Consider the following 20,959-nt stretch of genomic DNA (forward strand, 5'->3'; position numbering starts at 1 on the left):
GTTGGCATCCCTCATTGTTGTGAACTTTTTGTGGCCCACCAGCTGCCCACCAGTGCTACTGTCATAGGCTACCCAAAACAGAGCTGTAAGAGTGTGCTTACTTAGTAACGGAAGAAAGGATTTACTGCCCCAAGTGGTCATGTACCAGGTAGTCCTTCCTTCCTTCCTTCCTTCCTTCCTTCCTTCCTTCCTTCCTTCCTTCCTTCCTTCCTTCCTTCCTTCCTTCCTTCCTTCCTTCCTTCCTTCCTTCCTTCTTTTGAAAAGCAGCAAATCTCCTTAAAATATATACACCCTTGGCCTTCTTAAGCCATTCTTAAGCTCATCTTAAATACCATTTGAATCAAACCAAAACACATCATTGAAGAGAGTGATTAAAATGTGAGATTCGCTGCCATTGTATGTAGTAATGACCACAGGAACAGACTGCTTTAAAGGTGGGATTAGATACGTTCATGAAGGCGAGGTGTATCATTGGCTACTAGACATGGTAAAAGAGAGGAGCTTCCTGTTTAGAGGTATGAAACTTCTGAATTCCCGAACTGGAAGCCAATGTTGGGGAAGGCCTCAGCCTCTATGCTCTGTCTGATCCAGCAGGGCTCTTCTTATGTCCTTATAAAGGTCTTGACCTCTATGCCCTGTTGTTGGCCCTCCAGAGGAACTGGCTGGCCCCTGTGTGATACAGGATGCTGGACTCGATGGACCACTGGTCTCCTCCAGCAGGGCTTTCCTTATGTTCTTATGAACCATTAAAACCAGGGCTAAAAGACAATAAAATGGACATACATAAAAACAACAATAGAAAACCACCCCATTGAGGCACGCAGGCTGGGCAGAGTGCATACCATCTCCCCACCCGTCTTCTACATATTCCCAGAGATCCTGCTCCTAGATACCTCTTCTAAATTAATCATAAATATTCTTCCTCGTCCAAGAATTGGCGTTGTTGATCTGGGCCCAGCACGCTCCCGCAAACCTCTGCTTTAACCTTGCCAATCACGCGCTATATTGCTGCGGCCGCACGGCCGCCATTTGGAACCTGATCTGGGTTGGCGTTGGCATCTTTTTGCTAGATTACATTTATGCATTAGTGCCATCTGTGCCTGCTGCACCTTCTGTGAGTTAGCCCTGGCCAAATGACTGGCATTTATCTGGAAGTGCACTCGGAGCAAGAGAGAGGAGGGAGAGAGGAAAGACGGTACCTAGACGCCAGTGTCATTTTTTCCCCCTTTTTTGAAAGCATGCTAGTGCTGGCACATAATGAGTTTCGGGAAAGGGTCACAGGGGTAGGCGCGAAACATCTGCAGCTGATGTCACACACTTTGTTTTCGACTTGTGGTTTATGTGTACGAGGGAAACCCCAAGCTATTTCGTTTTGGTGTTTTTGTGTGTGTGTTTTAATGCAATGCCATTTCTCTCACCTTATTGTCTCACCTCTGACACGCTTCCCTAAGGGGGAAGCCCTTGCAAGGACATGAAGCAATGTTTCTTAAACACAGGGAACATTTGTTGAACTTTCTGGGTCAATGGGTTTTATATTTTTTTTAATTTTTATTTATTTATAATTTCGTTTATAACCTGCCACTCCCGTTGACTGGTTCGGGGTGGCTTACAATGTTGTAAACCCACAAGAAAACCTACAGAACAACATAAAACCATAAAATTGGTCCCACATATTGGCGGCAGACTAAACTCCCATCGCCATGCCTTCTCACAGAAGATGTATAACTCCTCAAGGGGTTTATAGCGCGTGGCATTGATCTTATTCGCTCGATGGGGAGCTCAGATCTTAACAGCCCTGGCTCAACCAAAGACCTGGTGGAAGAGCTTCATCCTCCAGGCCCTGTGAAACTTAGAGAATTCCATCAGGGCTCTTGTCCCTCCTGGGAGCTCATTCCACCAGTAGGGGCCAGGACCAAGAAGGTCCTGGCCTGGGTCAAGGACAGGTGAACTGCCCTCAGGTCAGGGAATAATAGTAATGATGATGATGATGATGATAATAAATAAAAATAAATGTATTTATATCCTGCCCTCCCAGTGCTCAGGGCATGTCACAACCTTATAAACAAGATTAAAACATTAAAACATCCCAATTTCTGCCAGTCACGCCCTCAAGTAAGTCCCAGATAGGGAAGGTTTGGCAGGAGCAAATCTTCCATCTCTTCTCCTTCCTCCCCTAGTGCAGGAGTAGTCAACCTGTGGTCCTCCAGATGTTCATGGACTACAATTCCCATGAGCCCCTGCCAGCAAAAGCTGGCAGGGGCTCATGGGAATTGTAGTCCATGAACATCTGGAGGACCACAGGCTGACTACCCCTGCCATAGTGGACAGGCCTGCTACTCCACTGGATGTTATTTTTGGCCTCGCCCAGAAGCCCTGCGGAATAGCTCCATCTTGCAGGCCCTGCGGAACTGATTTAGGTCCTGCAGGTCCCTGATCTCTCCTGGGAGCTCATCCACCAGACTGGGGCCAGGGCTGAAAAAGCCCTGTTCCTGGTCAAGGCCAATTTCACCTCTTCTGGTCTGGGGACCCTAAGTAGGTGTTGTCGTGAAGATCTCAACGCTCTTGGGGGATTATAAGGGATATTTTTATTGAGATATTTACAACCCTGTGGAAACCCAAAGTGGCTCACATCATCCTCTTCTCCATTTTATCCTCACAACTCTGTCAAATAGGTCAGGCTGCGAGTGATAATGGCCCCTGGTCACCCAGAAAGCTTCCATAGCAAGGGTGACAATGTGTACTTTGGTCTCCCCGATCCTAGTTCATCAGTCTTACTGCACAGACCTGCTCTGTAACGAATCCCTCAAGGTCAGTATTGGCCGCCCAGGCTGGCAGCAGCTCTCCTGGCTGTCTGGCAGAGGTCTTCCACATCACCCTACTGCCCGGTCCTTCTTTAAACGGGAGATACCCAGGATCAAACCTGGGACCTTCCTCTTCTATTGAGCTGCCACAGATTCAGGTGACGCTGACAGAGTGGAATAGCTGTGTTTAGTGAGAAAGATGAAGAGTCAAAGCAGAGAAGAAATCTCGGGAATTAAATCCACTTTTTCCTGCGTCCGGTAAATTATGGCCCACCCTCCGCTAGGACGACCCAGCCTTGGGTTCCATAAGACCATGCCAGATTTTAACGAAGCCATCTCTTTTTCTGGCAAGTCAAACCCCGTTTCTTACCTCTCCACAATCAGGACAACCTCTGGCAAGAATTCTGCTGGAATTCTGACACAGCTCCACTAATAAACCCATCACCCTGCGCACCGTTCCCAGCGCTCTGAGCCTCCGACCTTGCACTGGAGAGAAAACCAGCTTGTGATTTAGACAGCAGGCCCTACCCGTGGCCCTTTCCCTTTTGTTCCCCGTGGGTGACATCTGCTTCCCCCTGTCCACATGTCTGCATCTGCCTCCGCGAGCATTTCTCCTGCTGCACAGGTCAGCACAATGCACTGCGGGGACCCCTTGCAAGCATTCAGTTCTTGTCAGCCGAGCCGCTTTTGGCTCCAAAGCTGCTTAATTACAAGGAAGTTATTTTCACCTTTGGCAGCAGGACGTCAAGGTGCAAAGGGGCCTGGTTCGCACAGCTGTTGAGCGGGTTGCCGGGCATGCATCTTGCTGCGATTCTTTTGGGCCTGTGGAAGAACGCACATCTCCACCTGCAGGTGCTAAACCAACTTTCGACTGAGCTGAAAGCTCACTTGAGTTTGCAAGGGGCATAGAGAATGTTGCATAAGATGGGAGCAGGCCTTTGCTAAAGTCAAGTCCCCCAAGGGTTGGTTCGTATGAGTATTTTTGCACTTAATAACTCATTTCAAGTCTTTGTCTCCCAGTCAACAGAACTCCAAGGGGCTTATGTCATCGTGTAGGTAGAAAATGCTGTCCAATCACAGCTGACAGATGGCGCCCCCTCATGGAGTTTCAAGGCAAGAGATGTTCAGTGGTCATTGGTCATTGCCTGCCTCCCTGTCCTGACCCTGGTACTTCTTGGAGGTCATCCAACTCTATGGTTCTATGATTTTATCATTCAAGCAGAAATGGATTTGTTCCAGTGCGTTTGGCTCAGCTTGGTGAGGTGGTTAGGATTGCAGACTTCTAATCTGGTGAGCCGGGTTTGATTCCAGACTCCCCCACATGCTGGGTGACCTTGGGCTCACCACGGCACTGATAAAGGTGTTCTGACCAAGCAGTAATATCAGGGCTCTCTCAGCCTCACCTCCCTCACAGGGTGTCTGTTGTGGGGAGAGGAAAGGGAAGGTGACTGCAAGCCACTTTGAGACTCCTTTGGGTAGAGAAAAGTGGCATATAAGAACCAACTCTTCCCCTTCCCCTTCCCCTTCCCCTTCCCCTTCCCCTTCCCCTTCCCCTTCCCCTTCTTCTTCTTCTTCTTCTTCTTCTTCTTCTTCTTCTTCTTCTTCTTCTTCTTCTTCTTCTTCTTCTTCTTCTTCTTCTCCTTCTCCTTCTCCTTCTCCTTCTCCTTCTTCTTCTAAATAATGCCAGGAGCACAAACAGGGCCGCCGAATGGCCACAATTTGGTCTCGCCCTTTAATATTCTTCTGCTGCTTTTTTGTACAACGGCAGCTCCCGCGTTCCACATATTTTGCCTGGGAAGTGAGATTGGCGTTTTCCCTTTTCCATATGCTCCGTGATAAACATATGCCACGCTGTATATTTAAAACTCGCAGTGCACACACACGCACCACGCAAATCCGCCATCAAAATATGTTTTCTTCATTATTGAAAGCTGCCATGTCCTCATCCGCCTCGAGCAGAAAAGAAACTTGACAGGGATTTAGGGATGTAAAGAGTGGGGGGGGGGAATCTTTTAATAGCTACAGAGGAAGCAGAATGCACAGTATTGAATCTATTGCAACGGCCTACGCAGAGATAATGGGCAAAGCTGTTAGCCTGCCAATAAGGTTGCTACAGGGAAGGGAGCATGGGAGAGCCTGATCTTCTCAGATCTCAGAAGAACAGGGAAGGGAGAACACCAAGGAGGACTCAGTGGAGGAAGAAGAAGAGTTGGTTTTAATACCTTGCTTTTTTCTACTGGAAGGAGCCTTAAGGGGCTTTACCATTGCCTTCCCTTTCATCGCCCCACAACAGTCAGAAGAAGAAGAAGAGTTGGTTCTTATATGCCGCTTTTCTCTACCCGAAGGAGTCTCAAAGTGGCTTACAGTCACCTTCCCTTTCCTCTCCCCACAACAGACACCCTGTGAGGTGGGTGAGGCTGAGAGAGCCCTGAGATTACTGAAGAAGAAGAGTTGGTTCTTATATGCCGCTTTTCCCTACCCGAAGGAGTCTCAAAGTGGCTTACAGTCGCCTTCCCTTCCCTCTCCCCACTACAGACACTCTGTGAGGTGGGTGAGGCTGAGAGAGAAGGGGAGGCGAAGCTGCTTTGAGACCCCTTCAGGAAATAAAAAGCAGGGTATAAAAACCAGCTTTTCTTCTTCATATATTTCCTTGGAAGAAGTCTGGGAGACCCTGAGAACTCTTTACAAGAGGGCGTGGAAGGGAATCTGTGTACAGAAGTCCACAAAAGCGACTTCCACTCTCTCTAGAGGACGGACCAGAAGCTCTTGAGGACATTTAAACCTTCCATCGCCATCAAGAGCTCTTAAATGTTAGCTCTTCCGCCGAGGTCTACGGCGCAGCCAGAGAGCCCCAAGCGGACTCTCCAGACACTGTATTGATTGCAGCAATCTTCGCCCTGCTGAGAGATCACAATGGCACGCCTGTAAATCAGCCAGCCCTTGACAACATCTGAATGCCGGGATGTGCATCTGAATGTTGAGACATGAAGGTCGTTTGTCAAGGTTGTCATCAGAAGGCGAAGAGAGCACATTTAACTGTCAGGCCCGATCTCTTCTCTAACTGTCCGTCCTGGTAAGATCGCAGGTTGGCATGATGGGTCAGCTCGGCTGCTCCCATGGCATTGTGCTGCGTCCGCCGTTGTCACTGACAAGGTGCTGAGAGGGATCTTTTTTCCCCCCGACCAATCATAAGAATGAGACGTGCCGGAGACTTGATGTAAAGGGAGATTGGACATATCACCTTCCTGTGCTGCCTTGGGGAGAGGGCAAGCAAGGCCCTAAACCTGCCTTTGTTCTTTCTGCGCTTGTCTTTGGGGGACGGCCTGTCTTCGTTTCCGCTCCGTGGCAGTGGGAGGCGTTTAAAGGCACCAGGCGGTTTAGGCAAGGTTTGCACCTTCTTTGTTTTGCAGAGGCTCCAAGGGCCTTGCCATCAGTAATGGTGCAAACGGTGGAAGGGCAGCACCCCTTTGTGCAAATGGGTACTTGGGATGTTGTGAAACCGCAGCAGGGGTTATTGCGTTTCTCAGGATTGAGGAAGACATCGCAAACCGTGTGCCAGCTTCCAAGTTCCACAGAGTTCTTCGTAAGGCTGAGATGTTAAGTCAAATGAACAAAAGGCTTCATTTATAGAATCATAGAATCATAGAATCACAGAATCATAGAGTTGGAAGGGGCCATACAGGCCATCTATCATAGAATCATAGAATCATAGAGTTGGAAGGGTCCATATAGGCCATCTAGTCCAACCCCCTGCTCAATGCAGGATCAGCCCGAAGCATCCTAAAGCATCCAAGAAAAGTGTGTATCCAACCTTTGCTTGAAGACTGCCAGTGAGGGGGAGCTATATATATAGGGACATGGTAGCCTATAGGGACATGGTAATCAAGGATCCCCATGGACTGTGATGGAGCATCTATCTGAGGATTGGGAGGGGGTTGTTTCTTGAGGTAGAGGTACCAAATTTGTAGCATAGCTTTTGGTGGCTCTATTCAAAAGTCTCCCCAAGTTTGTTTTTTAAAAAATGGACCAGGGGGTCCTATTCCATGGACCCCCATCCTCCATTATTTCGAAGGTGTGGAGTCAGGCACAGCAAAGAGAGATTGGTTCTACAAGAACTGGGTAGACCCCTGGTTCCCTGAAAAATCTTAAACTCCCTGCCTTTTCATCGAGGGAGAAGACAGAAAGTAAACACGAAAACAGTTTCAAATGGGTAGCCGTGTTGGTCTGAAGTAGCACAATGAAATCAGAGTCCAGTGGCATCTTTAAGAGCAACAAAGTTCTATTCAAGGCGTGAGCTTTCGAGTGCAAGTTAGTCTGAGGAAGAGTGCTTGCACTCGAAAGCTCACGCCTTGAACAAATCTTCGTTGGAATAAAAACGGTTTGTGTGAGATCGAACAAAAGGTACCTCATGAGATCTTGGCAGCCATTTTGCATGGCCTAGGCAACCACAAACAGCATGAGACTGCTCGGGGTAGCCCATGAAGTCTAAAAGAGCGGCTGAGATTTTGTGAGGCAGTTTTGCGAGTCACAGAAAGAGGGGTGGTGGAACTCTGCAAAGGTTACCTTTTCCCCTAGACGGACTAATGGGTCCTAACTTTACTAAAAATTCTCCCATTTAGTGAATGTAGGAAATGCATATCTCTCCTTGCTGCCCACCGGAATAATATCGAAATCAAAACTAGAGAGGCTGTAATATGAAATGCTCCAACCAAATTTGGCAAAGGCTGTTTGTCTTTAGTGCGTCATCATTAGGCATCAGGCCTGTATCTTCCTGCAGGCCTGGCACTCACAGGGTTAAACTGCCAATCCATGCACATGAAGGTTTTATGCTTCGTGGCAACAGGGTTGATACAGCCATATGTCCGGATACCAAATAAGCACGTAAAGGTAAAGGTAAAGGTATCCCCTGTGCAAGCACCGAGTCATGTCTGACCCTTGGGGTGACGCCCTCTAGCGTTTTCATGGCAGACTCAATACGGGGTGGTTTGCCAGTGCCTTCCCCAGTCATTACCGTTTACCCCCCAGCAAGCTGGGTACTCATTTTAACGACCTCAGAAGGATGGAAGGCTGAGTCAACCTTGAGCCGGCTGCTGGGATCGAACTCCCAGCCTCATGGGCAGAGCTTTCAGACGGCTGCCTTACCACTCTGCGCCACAAGAGGCTCTATATAAATAAGCGCTATTAGAGGGATAAAAGAGTTGTCCCTAATAGAATTTTCTAAGCGGGGACTGAACTAAAACATGTCTGAGAACTGTCTGTTGGTTCTCTGGGGCCACCTCTGGCTCCAACTTCACTTCTTTCCTCCCCCAAGGAAAGTGCTGCTTTCCCACTGTGCATTGGCATCTCTTCTTCTCTCCAAGAGCCACAGGGCAGGGCACAAGTGGTGGGAAAAGGGGAAGGAGGAGCAAAATTATGTCCCTGATCTATGGGGGGGAGGCACCCTGTGGGGCCCTTGAACGTGGGGGCGTGTAGCACATGCTACGTGGGTAAACCATCCCTGCACTAACCATTTTGCAACACTTTGCCTTTTTCATCCTTGGGGGGTTTTGACTAGAGAGCAAAGCAGAAGAAGAAGAAAAAGAAGAAGAAGAAGAAGAAGAGTTGGTTCTTATATGCCGCTTTTCCCTACCCGAAGGAGGCTCAAAGCGGCTTACAATCACCTTCCCTATCCTCTCCCTAGCAGGGAGAGAACGTGGAAACGCATGCAGCCCTTGAAAACTCTGGCCACATTTTCAAACTTGCCGGAAAGCCAGGTTTGCTAATCCTATTCCGAAGCAAATATATCTGCTCCTTCCCTGTGTTTGTATGTATTTGTATGTATGTGTGTGCTTAAACGAAACTGCAGGCACCAATGGATATTTATGAGGTCAGCCCAATATTCTAGCAGTTATAGCAATGAAATACATCCTGCGCTGGGAGCCAGCAGAAGCGTGTGGGAATGTTAATGCCTGCAGAACGTTATCACCTTGTAGTCGGAAAAACCCGACGCTCGTTGGAGTTCAGGGGCGGGCTGGTGATGTTAGCTTCCAAATGCTCAATGCAACACGTCAGGGAAAGAACGCAGGCTCCTCAGCCATTTAAAAATAACCTGGGTTTGTCCGTATAGGTGTTATTCGATCATCGCATTACGCTCCGCGGATCCAAAACGAAGCAGGAATTTTCTCCCCAGAAGTTGGCTCCTTCTGCAGGTCAGCCATGTAGGAAGGTTTTAGAACAGTGGTTCTCAACCTGGGGGTCGGGACCCCGTTTGAGGGTCGAACGACCCTTTCACAGGGGTCATGGCAGGACAAGGAGCTGGGCTGGGGGAGCACCATCCACACAACAGCCTTGCGGGGTAGATCGGGATAGAGCGTTCGTCTGTTTGGAGCAGCGGGAAAGAGCGAGATCGCCACGGTGGGACAAGAGGCAGAACTGAACTGAGAAACCCTGGAAAAAAACCAATTTATATACAATTATGAACTATGGATCTCCACGCCATTGGTCAGTTTCGGTTTGATTTCTGTGAAAGAACACTTTCTTAATTCTAATTGGTTAATTTTATGGTTGGGCGTCACCACAACATGAGGAACTGTATTAAAGAGTCGTGGCATTAGGAAGGTTGAGAACCACTGTTCTAGAAGCAATATTTCAGGGTCTGGCCCATGCACAGCTTCCCTTTTTAGCTTTAGGATATTGCTACTCTGCTGGCTTATTAGAATTTATTTGTTTTATTTATTGTGTGACCTTGATACCGCCCTCTGGCGATTAATCACCTTGGGGCAGTGAACAATACAGGTGTTAGTAAACAGTCTGTACGGAAACCAAAGAACCAAAGAATTCTGGGAAGTATAGTTAGGTTAGCTGCTAGAAGTTGCCTTTTTAGCTGCTAGAAGTTGCCTTTGGGGGGGAAAGGCAATTACCATTAAACTTATCCATGTCAATGCTGTAGATCTATTGTAGTGTGAAGGAACTCCTGTGCTTGCCCATAGGCAGGGGAAACCAGAGCCTATTCTGCACACAATAGATAATGCACTTTCAATGCACTTTAGAAGTAAATTTCCTGTTCCGCACAGGAAAATCCAGCTGCCAAAGCACATTGGAAGTGCATTATCCTATGTGTGCGGAATGGGCCCAGGTTTTCTCAGCTTGGGCTTTTAAGAATCCCTAGTGTTTGTTGATGGCCCTGGAAGGGGTTCTGGACTGGATGGGAGTTAAGTAATTTTTTATATATTTTTTTAAATTGATTAAACGGTTTTTGGATGGAATATGGCCATATATGGTCACATTGACCTATTACCCCCCCCCTAAAAAAGGCTAATCATGGGCCTGGAGGGGATGGGAAGGGGGGGGGGCCCAGCTGGGCGTGTCCACAGCTCTGCTTCCCAACTGTATTCTGCCTGACTGCGCAACCTCTGGGGGGGTTTTGAAGCCTGAAGAACATTTCAGGGGTTTCTGAACAATAAAGAAGTTGAAAAAGGCTGTTCAAAACGCTGTCAGATATAGGGAAGAAAGTGTCAGGTGCTGCACAAGATCTAGCACAAGCAGAATTGTTCTAAGTCCGCTTATGTTCCTGCTTGCACATTGCTGGATCCGAGTCAATACGTGCCGCTCCGCATTCTCTTTCCGTTTCTGTATCTCTCTCTTAGCCTCCGAAACCATTTGGGAGAATCTGTTTGCTCAGTCCGTGCTTTTAAACCACAGGCCTTGTCTCCTGAAAGATATTTGACCCTTCCAAGCTACCCAGACCTCTCCTGGGGTAATCACGGGATGGTTGCATAACTCATGTTTTAATTACAGTAGCCCTAAGACACTAATTTACTTCAAATTTATGCCGATACATGTTGGTATTGTTAAGGTTTATGACCCGATGATTTACAAGGCATGATACATCTGAATTCAAATTGGATGTATTGATTGTTTAATTGAGGACGAGGGCATGGGAATAACGTTACTCCATCGCACCGTCTGAGAGGACAGCCCAATCTAGTAAAGTTGGGCAGGGTTTTCTTTTTTTTTAGGGGATTGGGTTGTGGTTGGGATTGTCAGGTTTTTTTCATGTTGTCTGTTTTAAATTTTGTAATTTAATTTCTGTTGTGAGCCGCCACGAGCTGGGGGTGCCAAGAGCGGCGGCATATAAATATATAAGAAATAAAATAAATAAATCTGGATCAGGGGATTCTATCTCTTTTCCGAATGGATGCAAAGGCTTTGTGTCCAGCATTTTATATAGAACTTAAATAGCTTTATGGATTTTGTAAGCTGCCTTAAAGGTCAAATATGGTGAAATTATAAATTTCAAATTAGAAAGGTGTATATATATATATTGATAATTTTAAATAATGAAGTACTAATACTGCCTTTTAATGTTTCAACATAGAGTAAGAAGCAAAGAATGTATGTTATATATAACATACACACACACACACACATACATAACACATACATACATACATACATACATACATACATACATACACACATATATAATTATCAACATTATATATAACATCCTGATTGATTGATTGATTGAATTTTTAGGCCACCCCTCTCCTGACTGGTCTCAGGGCAACTTACATCAAAATATAAAAACATATTCTATTGTTATTTACTGTACTGTTACTGTTTATAGCTACTGAGTTAACTGTATTGTTCCCTGTTCTGCTAAGTTTTATGTAAACTGCCCTGAGCCTCAGGGGGTGGGGCAGTATATTGGATGGATGGATAGATGGATGGATAGATGGATGGATGGATGGATGGGTGGGTGGATGGATGGATGGATAGATGGATAGATGGATGGATGGATGGATGGGTGGATGGGTGGGTGGATGGATGGATGGATGGGTGGGTGGGTGGATGGATGGATGGATGGATGGATGGGGCAAAATTGGACTATATGGGCTGCTAATAGATAACATAACGTAAAGCATCATCTGTTGTTGTTAGGTGCGAATTCGTGTCCAACCCATCGTGACCCCACGGACAATGATCCTCCAGGCCTTCCTGTCCTCCACCATTCCCCGGAGTCCATTTAAGTTTGCACCTACTGCTTCAGTGACTCCATCCAGCCACCTCATTCTCTGTCTTCCCCTTCTTCTTTTGCCCTCGATCGCTCCCAGCATTAGGCTCTTCTCCAGGGAGTCCTTCCTTCTCATGAGGTGGCCAAAGTATTTGAGTTTCATCTTCAGGAAAAGTATCATCTAGTCGCAGCCCTATTACAGCAACCCCAGCAAGGTGTTTTCAAGGCAGGTGAGAAGCAGAGGTGGTTTGACCTTGCTTTCCCCTGCAGAGTCTTCCTTGCTGGCCTCTCATTCAAGTATTGATCCTTCTTAGCTCCCAGCATCAGACTAGACCATGCTGCTTTCCTAATCTAAATTGTACACTATATTATTGATCAATATAACTCATTGAAATGTGTTAGAAATTGTTTTTTTTGCCTGCCGTCTTGTTAATAGTAGTAGTAAATTAATTAAGGGTAACTTGGGGATTTTTATTGTGTTATTATTTTTTTATTTGTAAACTGCCGTGAGCCCAATTGGGAACAGCGATATATAAATTCAAATATAAATAAATATTGAAAAAGAGATCTCAGAGGAGTTTAATCTTAATCAAAAGAGATTCTAGTTGCTTGAGAGGGTTCCTACCCTTGACTCTGTTTTGTAGAATTTTTAAATGGTAAATCTAAAATGCAGTAAATCATCTATCAATGACCATGAATTGATAATTGAATGAAGGGAGTACCAAACATTAGGTCCTGAATCTGAAATAAGGTTGCCGGGTTCACTGGCCCAGGTAGGGATCCCCTACTTTCTGGATGTACCCCACTCTCCCCAAAGCTTACCCCAAATTGGAAGAATGGCATGTTTTAATGTTACAAGCTGATGTCACCTAAAAGTAACATTGGCATGTCGGGGAATGCTCTGGTTTTGGTGCAAAACTCTATGGTTAGAAGCAAATTCTACCATAGTTTTGCCCAAAAGCCAGAGCGTCACTCCCGGATGTCTCCAACATGTCAGGATGTTGTTTTGCTCCTGGAAATCTCCCTCCCATTTCCTGCTAGCAGCAATGTTGGGCCTGGGAACCTTAATCTGAAATGACACGCTGTAAGTTCCATATGCATGTGGCACTAGAATCCACCAGGGAAGTGGATTCTGGGTAGCCTGTGGGTTAAGCAATAAACGTTAGTGCTGGCAGTTGCTGTGGTTTCATACGGGAACTTTTAATGTGCCTCCTGCATGCGTGCATTATAAAGTTGCACACCTTGTCACATTCTATTACTTACCCATGCAACTTCTTCTTTGCTGTGCTGGCATGCAATCTTTTGCAGTTACATCCGTGACAATACAGCATCCTTGACCTTCAGAGTTAATTATCGCTTTCCGTGTGTGTTCCCGTTCCAACATTCTGGGTTTTTTTCAGAGCGGTTCAGGAAACGATGTCCATTCTCATTTAAGGGGTCTTGTTTACAGGTCTGTCGATTTGGGAAAGGAAGAGAAAGCAGAGGATGCTCCCTCTTACATGGCCATGAATGAACATCTCACGCTCCTCTTTGCTTACCTGGTTAGATTGAAATGGGAGGGAGGGGGGTGTTATATTCTATACAGACAGGAAAGATCCCATTGCTCAGCCATAGAGCCTTCATCAAAAAGAATTCTGCATCCACCCCCTTCCCCACCATATGTGGCCTTCAAGGCAGCTTACAGAATCCATAAAGCTATGTAAGTGAGCAGCGTGACAACAGCAGATGAGAGAGCCACCATAACTATTAATAACAGTTAAAACAAATCGGCGCTAAATGGCCACAAGGGCTCCAGCGGAAAAATGTTGCAGCCGTGAATACCGAACAATAAGGCAAAGAGCTGTTCAGCATTCGGAAGGCTCCGGGAGGTCATAACTGACTTAGTCGTGGGTCTGAAAAGTGACATTAAAGGTGCCAGGGGATACATCTCGGGAAGGAGTTCCACAGCTGTGGTGACATCACAGAGAAGTCCCTGACTTAGCCTTCCAAGACACCTCTGTTCAAAGTCTTAACTGGCAGGCTGGTTCATAAGAGAGACATTCCATGTGCTTTGCAGGCATGATTGGTCCTAGGCTCGGTCACTTGACTCTCCAATTTATTTTTATTGATCTATTTATCTAAAGTGTTCACTAGCTGCCTTTCTTCTTTACGGAGCTCAAAGCGGTCTACAATATTCATAAATTAGATGAATTTTTTTTAAAAACCAATTTTTTTGAATCACAGTTTGTGTGTGTTTAAGTGCGGTCAAGTTACATCTAACATATGGTGACCCCAGCGAGGGGCCAGGGGAGGGGGCCCTTTCAAGGCCTGTTCTTAGGGACGGGCTTTGAAGCTAGTACTAAATAAAACCCATTCAGCTGCCTGAAAGACTGAAAGTGGAGGGACCATGTGCATCTCCATGGGGAGGTTGTTGCATAGATTCAGATTCAGATTCAGAGTACCTTTATTGACATAAAATTGCAAAGCATAAAATGAAAATTTCAAACAGTTTCAGATGTAAAATCTATCGTAAAAGATTTTCATTTTAAATTGCCAGTAAAAACTTTGCTACTTTTATAATAGTTGCTGTGTCCCTCACATTTAGCATCATTTTAATCCAGTGTTTCTTGTTAACACAGCTGAATTTCAATTTCTTCAGATAATTAGCTAACGGGCGACGAAATACTTCAAACTTAGGACACACCAGAAGTATATGGTACAACGTGTCAGGGACACTACATCCATGTAAACAGTATCTCTCCTGCTGCTAAAAAGGCCCTTTCTCGTGTACCCACCAAATGAGCTTCTTTGATTGATGGGCCAGTCAGGAGGGCCTTGCTCTGTGGTTTGAATTCCCGAGTGGAAATATGGCAATTTAAATAGAAGGATTCCAGTGGGTAGCCGTGTTGGTCTGAACTAGCACAATAAAACCAGAGTCCAGTAGCAGCTTTAAGACCAACAAAGCCGTAAGGCAGTGGCGGGCAATAAATCAAATAAATTCTGTAGAATTAATTTTTGCTTTATATTCCCACTGTCATGATGGAAGTTCATAGTCTGAGGAAGAGTGCTTGCACTCGGAAGCTCACGCCTTACATAAATCTTTCTTGGTCTTAGAGGTGCTACAGGACTCTGATTAAATCTGATCCTGCGTTGAGCAGGGGGTTGGACTAGATGGCCTGTATGGCCCCTTCCAACTCTATGATTCTATGGTTCTAAATAGAAGGGTTTGTCTTACGTCGGTAGCCAGGGGTTGCTCTGTGGGACGGGGGTTGGAAATTTGCCTCCCGTTCAGGGTGGCTCGGAAGACGGCTATATCCTTGAACTTTGGAGAGACAAACTGATGGTGAATCCAGAAGAAAGGGGGATATTTTTTGATGGGGTGACTCACACATTTCTAGAGACACCCATCAATTGCTTAACTCCACTTTGTTTTAGAAAAAAAAACCCATAATAGAAAATACAAACAAGACTTGAGGAATGAAAGGTAGCAGCCTCTTGTGTGTTCCCTCCCACAGAAAAAAAAATTATATCCCAGTTTTCCCATGCCTAGTTTCCAACTCAATATTTGTACGAATGTTCACAAACAGCCGGAATAATTTCAAAGGTTATGGATGGGTAACAGCTTGATCCACTTGAACGAAATTCATCAATACCATGATGTATTTTTAGTGGCGTTCTTCACAATGGCTTGATTCGCATGTTATAATGAATGTGTGAAAAATGGCGATTGTCATTCACTGCGTGAGATGGCTGACAATCTCAGACGCAGTTTGCGAGTGCTTGAAAATAAGACACGCACACTGCCCGATTTTTCTGACATACACAAGTGAATGCTGACAATCATATTTAGAGGACTGTCAACATTCACTGGAATATCTCTGGGTTTGGGGGACATGTCCCGAATTCTGGGATTGTCATCATTCACATGTGAATGTCAGCGGCCGCCAGATTTCAGACATTCTCTGCAACGTCGATGTCATCAAAGTTCGCAGAACGAGAGGGGAGTTTTGTACAGTCCTTGGCATAGTTTAGATGCTGCTTAAAATCAAAATGCCGATGAACCGAGGACAGCGAATTTGGACCGAGCATATGCGGGGTCCTGTTTGAATATCCACGAGTTACAACTGAGAGATTTGATTTGCTGATTTGAATAGTCCAGCCCCTCAATGTTATTATGTGTATTTCCAGTTTATATGTACAGGAGGAACAGGGCACCTCATCAGAACACCACCCAAAAGCCTGCCAGTCTGTCAGATTATGCCTGTAAATTGCCATGCCGTGATTTTATTTGATAATCTGGGGAGGTTAAAGGGGCAAAGTTCATAGCCAATTACAGAAGATTTCTCTACTGAAAAAGTGCAGCCTGGGTTGAACTCTGTCCTATTTTTCAATCAACTGTATCTAATTCTCCTTCTCTCCCACATAGTTTATCTCCATGCAGGCCCCATGATCCCCTACATAGACTTTTTGGTGGTCTAAGGGGACCCTGTTCTCCAAATATCAGCTGGATCCAGCCCATTGCCTTTTCTAAAGTTTCTTGTCTGACAGTATTTAAGGGTGGTAGCTGAGGAGGAAGTGATGTCACTTCCAGGTGAAGCTTTAGGAATTTCCCCTCATCTTTATAACAAAGGCCATAGACATGTGAAAGTCCTACAGCATCATAATAAAGAACATTTTCTAGCTCTTTTTTCTCCTACTCCTCAGTTCCTCAAGGGCAGGGACTTGAGACCACGGACAGAGGTCCACCTACCACAAGAAGATAAATAAGCATATAGCTAGCATTCAGCACATTTTGATCCGAGATGTTTGACCACACAGTTGTGCTGTTTGCATTAGTCTTCAGGAATTGTTTTTTTTTTTTTTCTGCCCCACTCATCAATACACCATCTTAAAACCAGCCTCCTGTGTTTGCTGGCTGTAGATAAGACTGGGGTCACAAAACCTAGCACCCAAAAGCTCAGGGCTATTTAGAAGTATTTCCCCCCACATCTTTGAATACTTTGAACATATCACAAAGCTGTTTAGAAAGGGTATGGTTTTATTACTGCAGGGTTTCTCAGCCAAGCTTTCATGAAACCCTGGGGTTTTTGACGGCCCTGGAAGGGTTTTCTGAATGGGTGAGAGTTAATTAATTTTTTATATATTTCTTAAATGTGTTAAACATTTATCGGATGGCAGGACCATATATGGTCAAGTTGACCCTCCCGAAATGGCCAGTGATGGGCCTAGAAGGGGTGGAAAAGGGAGGGGCCCTTGGTGGGCATGCGCACTGCTTCCCAGCCATATTCTGCACAATCGCGCCATTTCTGGGGTTTCTTGAAGCCTGAAGAATATTTCAGGGCTTGCTCAACGGTAACAAGAAAAGAATGTTTCAGGTTTTAAAATTAATTAATTCCCAACCGTTCAGGAAACCCTTCCAGGGCTGCACAGTCATGTCCTAAGACAGATAGCTGTCTACATGTCTGTTATCTTTGCATCCACGTGTGAGTGTCAAATGAAAACAACTCTCCTGGGTTGGGGCTGCTGCAACATGTGCACGTTTAGCAGCGCGGGTTCCCATGCGCAGTATCCTCCTGTTATCAGACTGCACATGCAAGAGGCAAATTGGCAGCTCTTTTTCTTCCCCCGTGCAAAGAGGGATTCTGCACGTCTTTTCGCAGATGCATCGTTTCTTCTAAAATGCGAGAATGAGACTCGTGCCATATTTTCTCTCGGCGTTTCTCTTCATAAATAAGCCGCCTAAACTATTCAAAATTGAGGGCCCTCTTTTCCGAGTCGGAAAGTTGCGGAGAAAGTGCAGCAAAGTCTTATCAAAGGCAAGTTGGTCCCAGCCGCGTTCTTGAAAATAATGTAGGAACGGTGTTAACTGCATGTGCCTCATCTATGTAAATCAGACCCAGTTCTCCAGCACATGATAGATACTCGGTGTGGTCTTTGCTGCAGATCAAGCGGCTCACCTCCTTGATTTTAATCAAAGCCTTCTGCTGGTAATGATGTAAATCATGAATACATTAATCTCTCCACTATAGAAGAGGGGTCTAAAGGAAGGTATGCCTTTGGTCCACGGTAGGGGAAAAATATCTTAGAGTTTTCCTTCCAGTGGGAGAGAATACTTGAAATTTTCCAGGACACCACCTATGTCAGAGCTTTGTGGTTCTCCTGTTCCCTTCATATAGAGTTCAAAACAGCTATGGCCATTGTGTACATTAAATCGCACACCTATACACTACAGTCTCTACATTGCTGCTGTTCCCCCCTCCCCCACCCCATGGACTAGAAAGCATCCCTGGAAGCTATTTTTTTTTCCTTGGGGTAGGGGACAAATAAGAGATTTGGGAAGGTCATTTAGATTAGGGGGAGGCCCTGGGACCCTGAAATATCACCCGCCCCACTTCTTGGTCCAATTCAGTGGCCCTGCCATGTCCAATTTTTGTAGTTACAAAACTCATGGGAGACCCAAATTCTGATCTTTCACATAATATCTTCTCTGGTTCTTAGAAGGTTGTGATAGGAACGCTGGTGGTTGTGACACCAAAAGTGACAAATCTTTGATCTTTCATAGGTAAAAGCCTTGTTCATTGGAGTCTGAAGTTACTCAGCTAAAGAGAATTGCTTGCATCAGCCACAAAGAGAAATGCCACAATATCATTTTCGATCACGCCTCCATAGACAATAGTGAAACTGGTCCAATTTTTTTTTTAAACTGGTCTAATATTTTAAAAAATGGTCCAATAGTTAAACTGGTCTAATATTTTTGTTCTTTGTATATAACTCCATAACAGACTGTGCTGGGTCTCCATCGATTAAAACTAGCTCAAGTGTCTTGTGCTAATCTTTTTGGTTTACTCAATGGAAGGTCACCAATCCCGAACACATTTTGTTCAAAGAAAGTTTACTTTATATAACACACAAGATACTGCCATTTAGAAACCAGCATGTTAGTTTTAGTTTAAAAAAATCGAAAACCTATCCAAACTAACATACCTTTCACCGGAAAATCTCACAAGTGAGCATAGATGTGTAGAAAATAATGCATAGAAAAACTAAAGCTATTTGGACTGTATTCGACCGATCCTATGTGTAGTGTGCAATAATTCCCTTTGGTCAAGTCAAGTCAGAAAGACTTGTGGGAGATCCTCCAGAACTAAGGCTCCACAGATCCAGAAGCATTGATCTTTTGGTGTTTTATGGTATCGCCCATTCAGTAGAGCTGTTGGCATTGTTTGAAATCACTTGGAGGGAAAGACTACTCTGAGACTATGAGTTGAAAGATAGACTAAATAGGAAGATCTGATTTGTGTTGATTGGTGGGACCTCTTCAACTGGTGGGGGAGGCTGTTCATTTGGAGGAGGTCTCTTTCCACCAGGGGAAGCTGCCATATTTAAGTGCAATTGTAGAATCCAGCCCAATGTGTTCTCATAATAACATTACTGATATTGAAAGCACATTTGTAGTATATATTTTTTTCAGATCCTGGTTACCCAGCAGGGATCGAAGACCAGATTTCTGTTAGACGACAAAGAACTGTTTAGTGGTTCCTCCCAGATCTAGTGGATCACACCCATTATCTAATTGGGTGCTTGTGGCTTTTGGTGACATGCCTATTTTGATCATCCACCATTAACACTTTCCTTTTATTCTCTCTCTCTCTAGGGCCGATGCATGAACTTCACCCGAGTACAGTCCCAGTAAGGGAACACCAAATGGTGAAAAGCCATCACCGTGAGATTATAACCAAAGACAGACAATGAAGCACTTCTACCAAAACACGACCCAGAAGGCTGTGCCGTCCTTTGGATCCTCCACAAACCACTTATTCTGCACTAAGCTGTTACGTCCGCCATATACTTCTTCAGCTTGTTACCTCATGCAATAGCAGTTCAGTATTATATGACTGGCAGTGGTCATGGGAAGACGCACCTTGGCTTTGCGCATCCTCGGTTTGACCATCGAGGACGAGAGTCCCGAGGAAAACCAACCGTCAAAGACGCTGGCTTTTGTTCTCCTCCCCTGCGTATTGCAGACCAGCCTTACGAGCCTTTCTGTGCCTTTACCAGGAGCTGCAATTGTTTCTCAGACGTGGAGATGGCACTTGTTATTTAAACAGGAAAGTATTAGCCACAGGCAGACGAGCAAAATTCCCACCAGGCTCGGGAAAATGGAAAAGTTCATTGCCTTACAGCGATGTCATATCACGAGTTCCTTTCGAGTCCATCCCCCCCCCCCCACCACCACCACATCGGATTGTGCCTTACGGGAACCTTCTGACTGTAAATCTTGTCACTCTAACACTGAGTCGTGCACACGCTTGACAAAATGTAGACATGGGGCCTCAAGGTATCCGTGGCAAGGCAAGACTTTGCCCTTTCGTTTCCGAAGACACCTTTCTTTCATTAGGCACCCGGGACAGGAAGAAAAATTAATAGAGCGTTATTCCACAGGAAGACAGCCTGCAAGCGGAGATCTTGAGCGGGGATGGAGGGACTAATGCTTCAAGGCCTGAGCATTGTGGCTGATACGTCCCCCCCTCTCCCGGTCCTCTTTCTTGCACTTGGCACTTAGTAGCGCATAAAAAACATTATCTTTTATGAACACATTAGTAATTCTAAGCTTTATGTATTGTTGTTGTTGTTTTAATGTTGGGGGGGGGGGAAAGCAGTTGCCACAAAGCTGGTATCTCAGGGTCCGTCTCCTCCCCCGCCCCCAAATCTCCAAGGGCTCTTTGGCGTCACAAGCCAGCAACTCTCTTTGCATGAGAATTTCAAAGTTTAATTAATATAATTAAAGGCAACAGCAAGCAGCAGCCTGTGAAGGTTTTGCTCATCTTTTTTATGCCTTTTGACATTGAATGACCTATTACTGTATGCGCATTACTCAGTTTTTGAGGGGGGCACCATGTCTTGGTGGAGATTCAACGGTGGGGCCAAAGGAGGGGGGAGCCCCTGAGTGAGAAGGACAGAGCCCTCCTTTCCTCAAATTTATAAATTAAATGTACAGGAGGGCCGGCCATTGGAAAATGTTGACAAAGTATGTATTATAATTTTGGGGAGGGGGAGGGAACAGCGTTGTGTCACGTCGGCGGTGCCAAATTATGTTAGCGTGAGTGGAAACACTGTGGGGGAGGAAGGAGGCAGCAGCTGAAGAGAGAGGCTCAAATGATCCAGTCACTTTCGATACTGTACT

The 20,959-nt window shown here is 45.5% G+C and overlaps 1 protein-coding gene across 2 annotated transcripts in view; it reads left to right on the forward strand.

Moving 5' to 3' along the window:
* Positions 1 to 20,579, forward strand: part of ANTXR2 (ANTXR cell adhesion molecule 2) — a 136,295-nt gene extending 115,716 nt beyond the window's left edge. For both annotated transcript variants that reach the window (XM_077301081.1, XM_077301082.1), the window contains exon 17: positions 19,430 to 20,579. In XM_077301081.1, coding sequence (XP_077157196.1) covers positions 19,430 to 19,468 — 39 coding nt within the window. In that variant the 3' untranslated portion in view covers positions 19,469 to 20,579. The remainder of the gene's footprint in view (positions 1 to 19,429) is intronic.
* Positions 20,580 to 20,959: the final 380 nt, after the last annotated feature.

Source organism: Paroedura picta, chromosome 10 (assembly GCF_049243985.1).
Source record: "Paroedura picta isolate Pp20150507F chromosome 10, Ppicta_v3.0, whole genome shotgun sequence".
NCBI lineage: Eukaryota > Metazoa > Chordata > Lepidosauria > Squamata > Gekkonidae > Paroedura > Paroedura picta.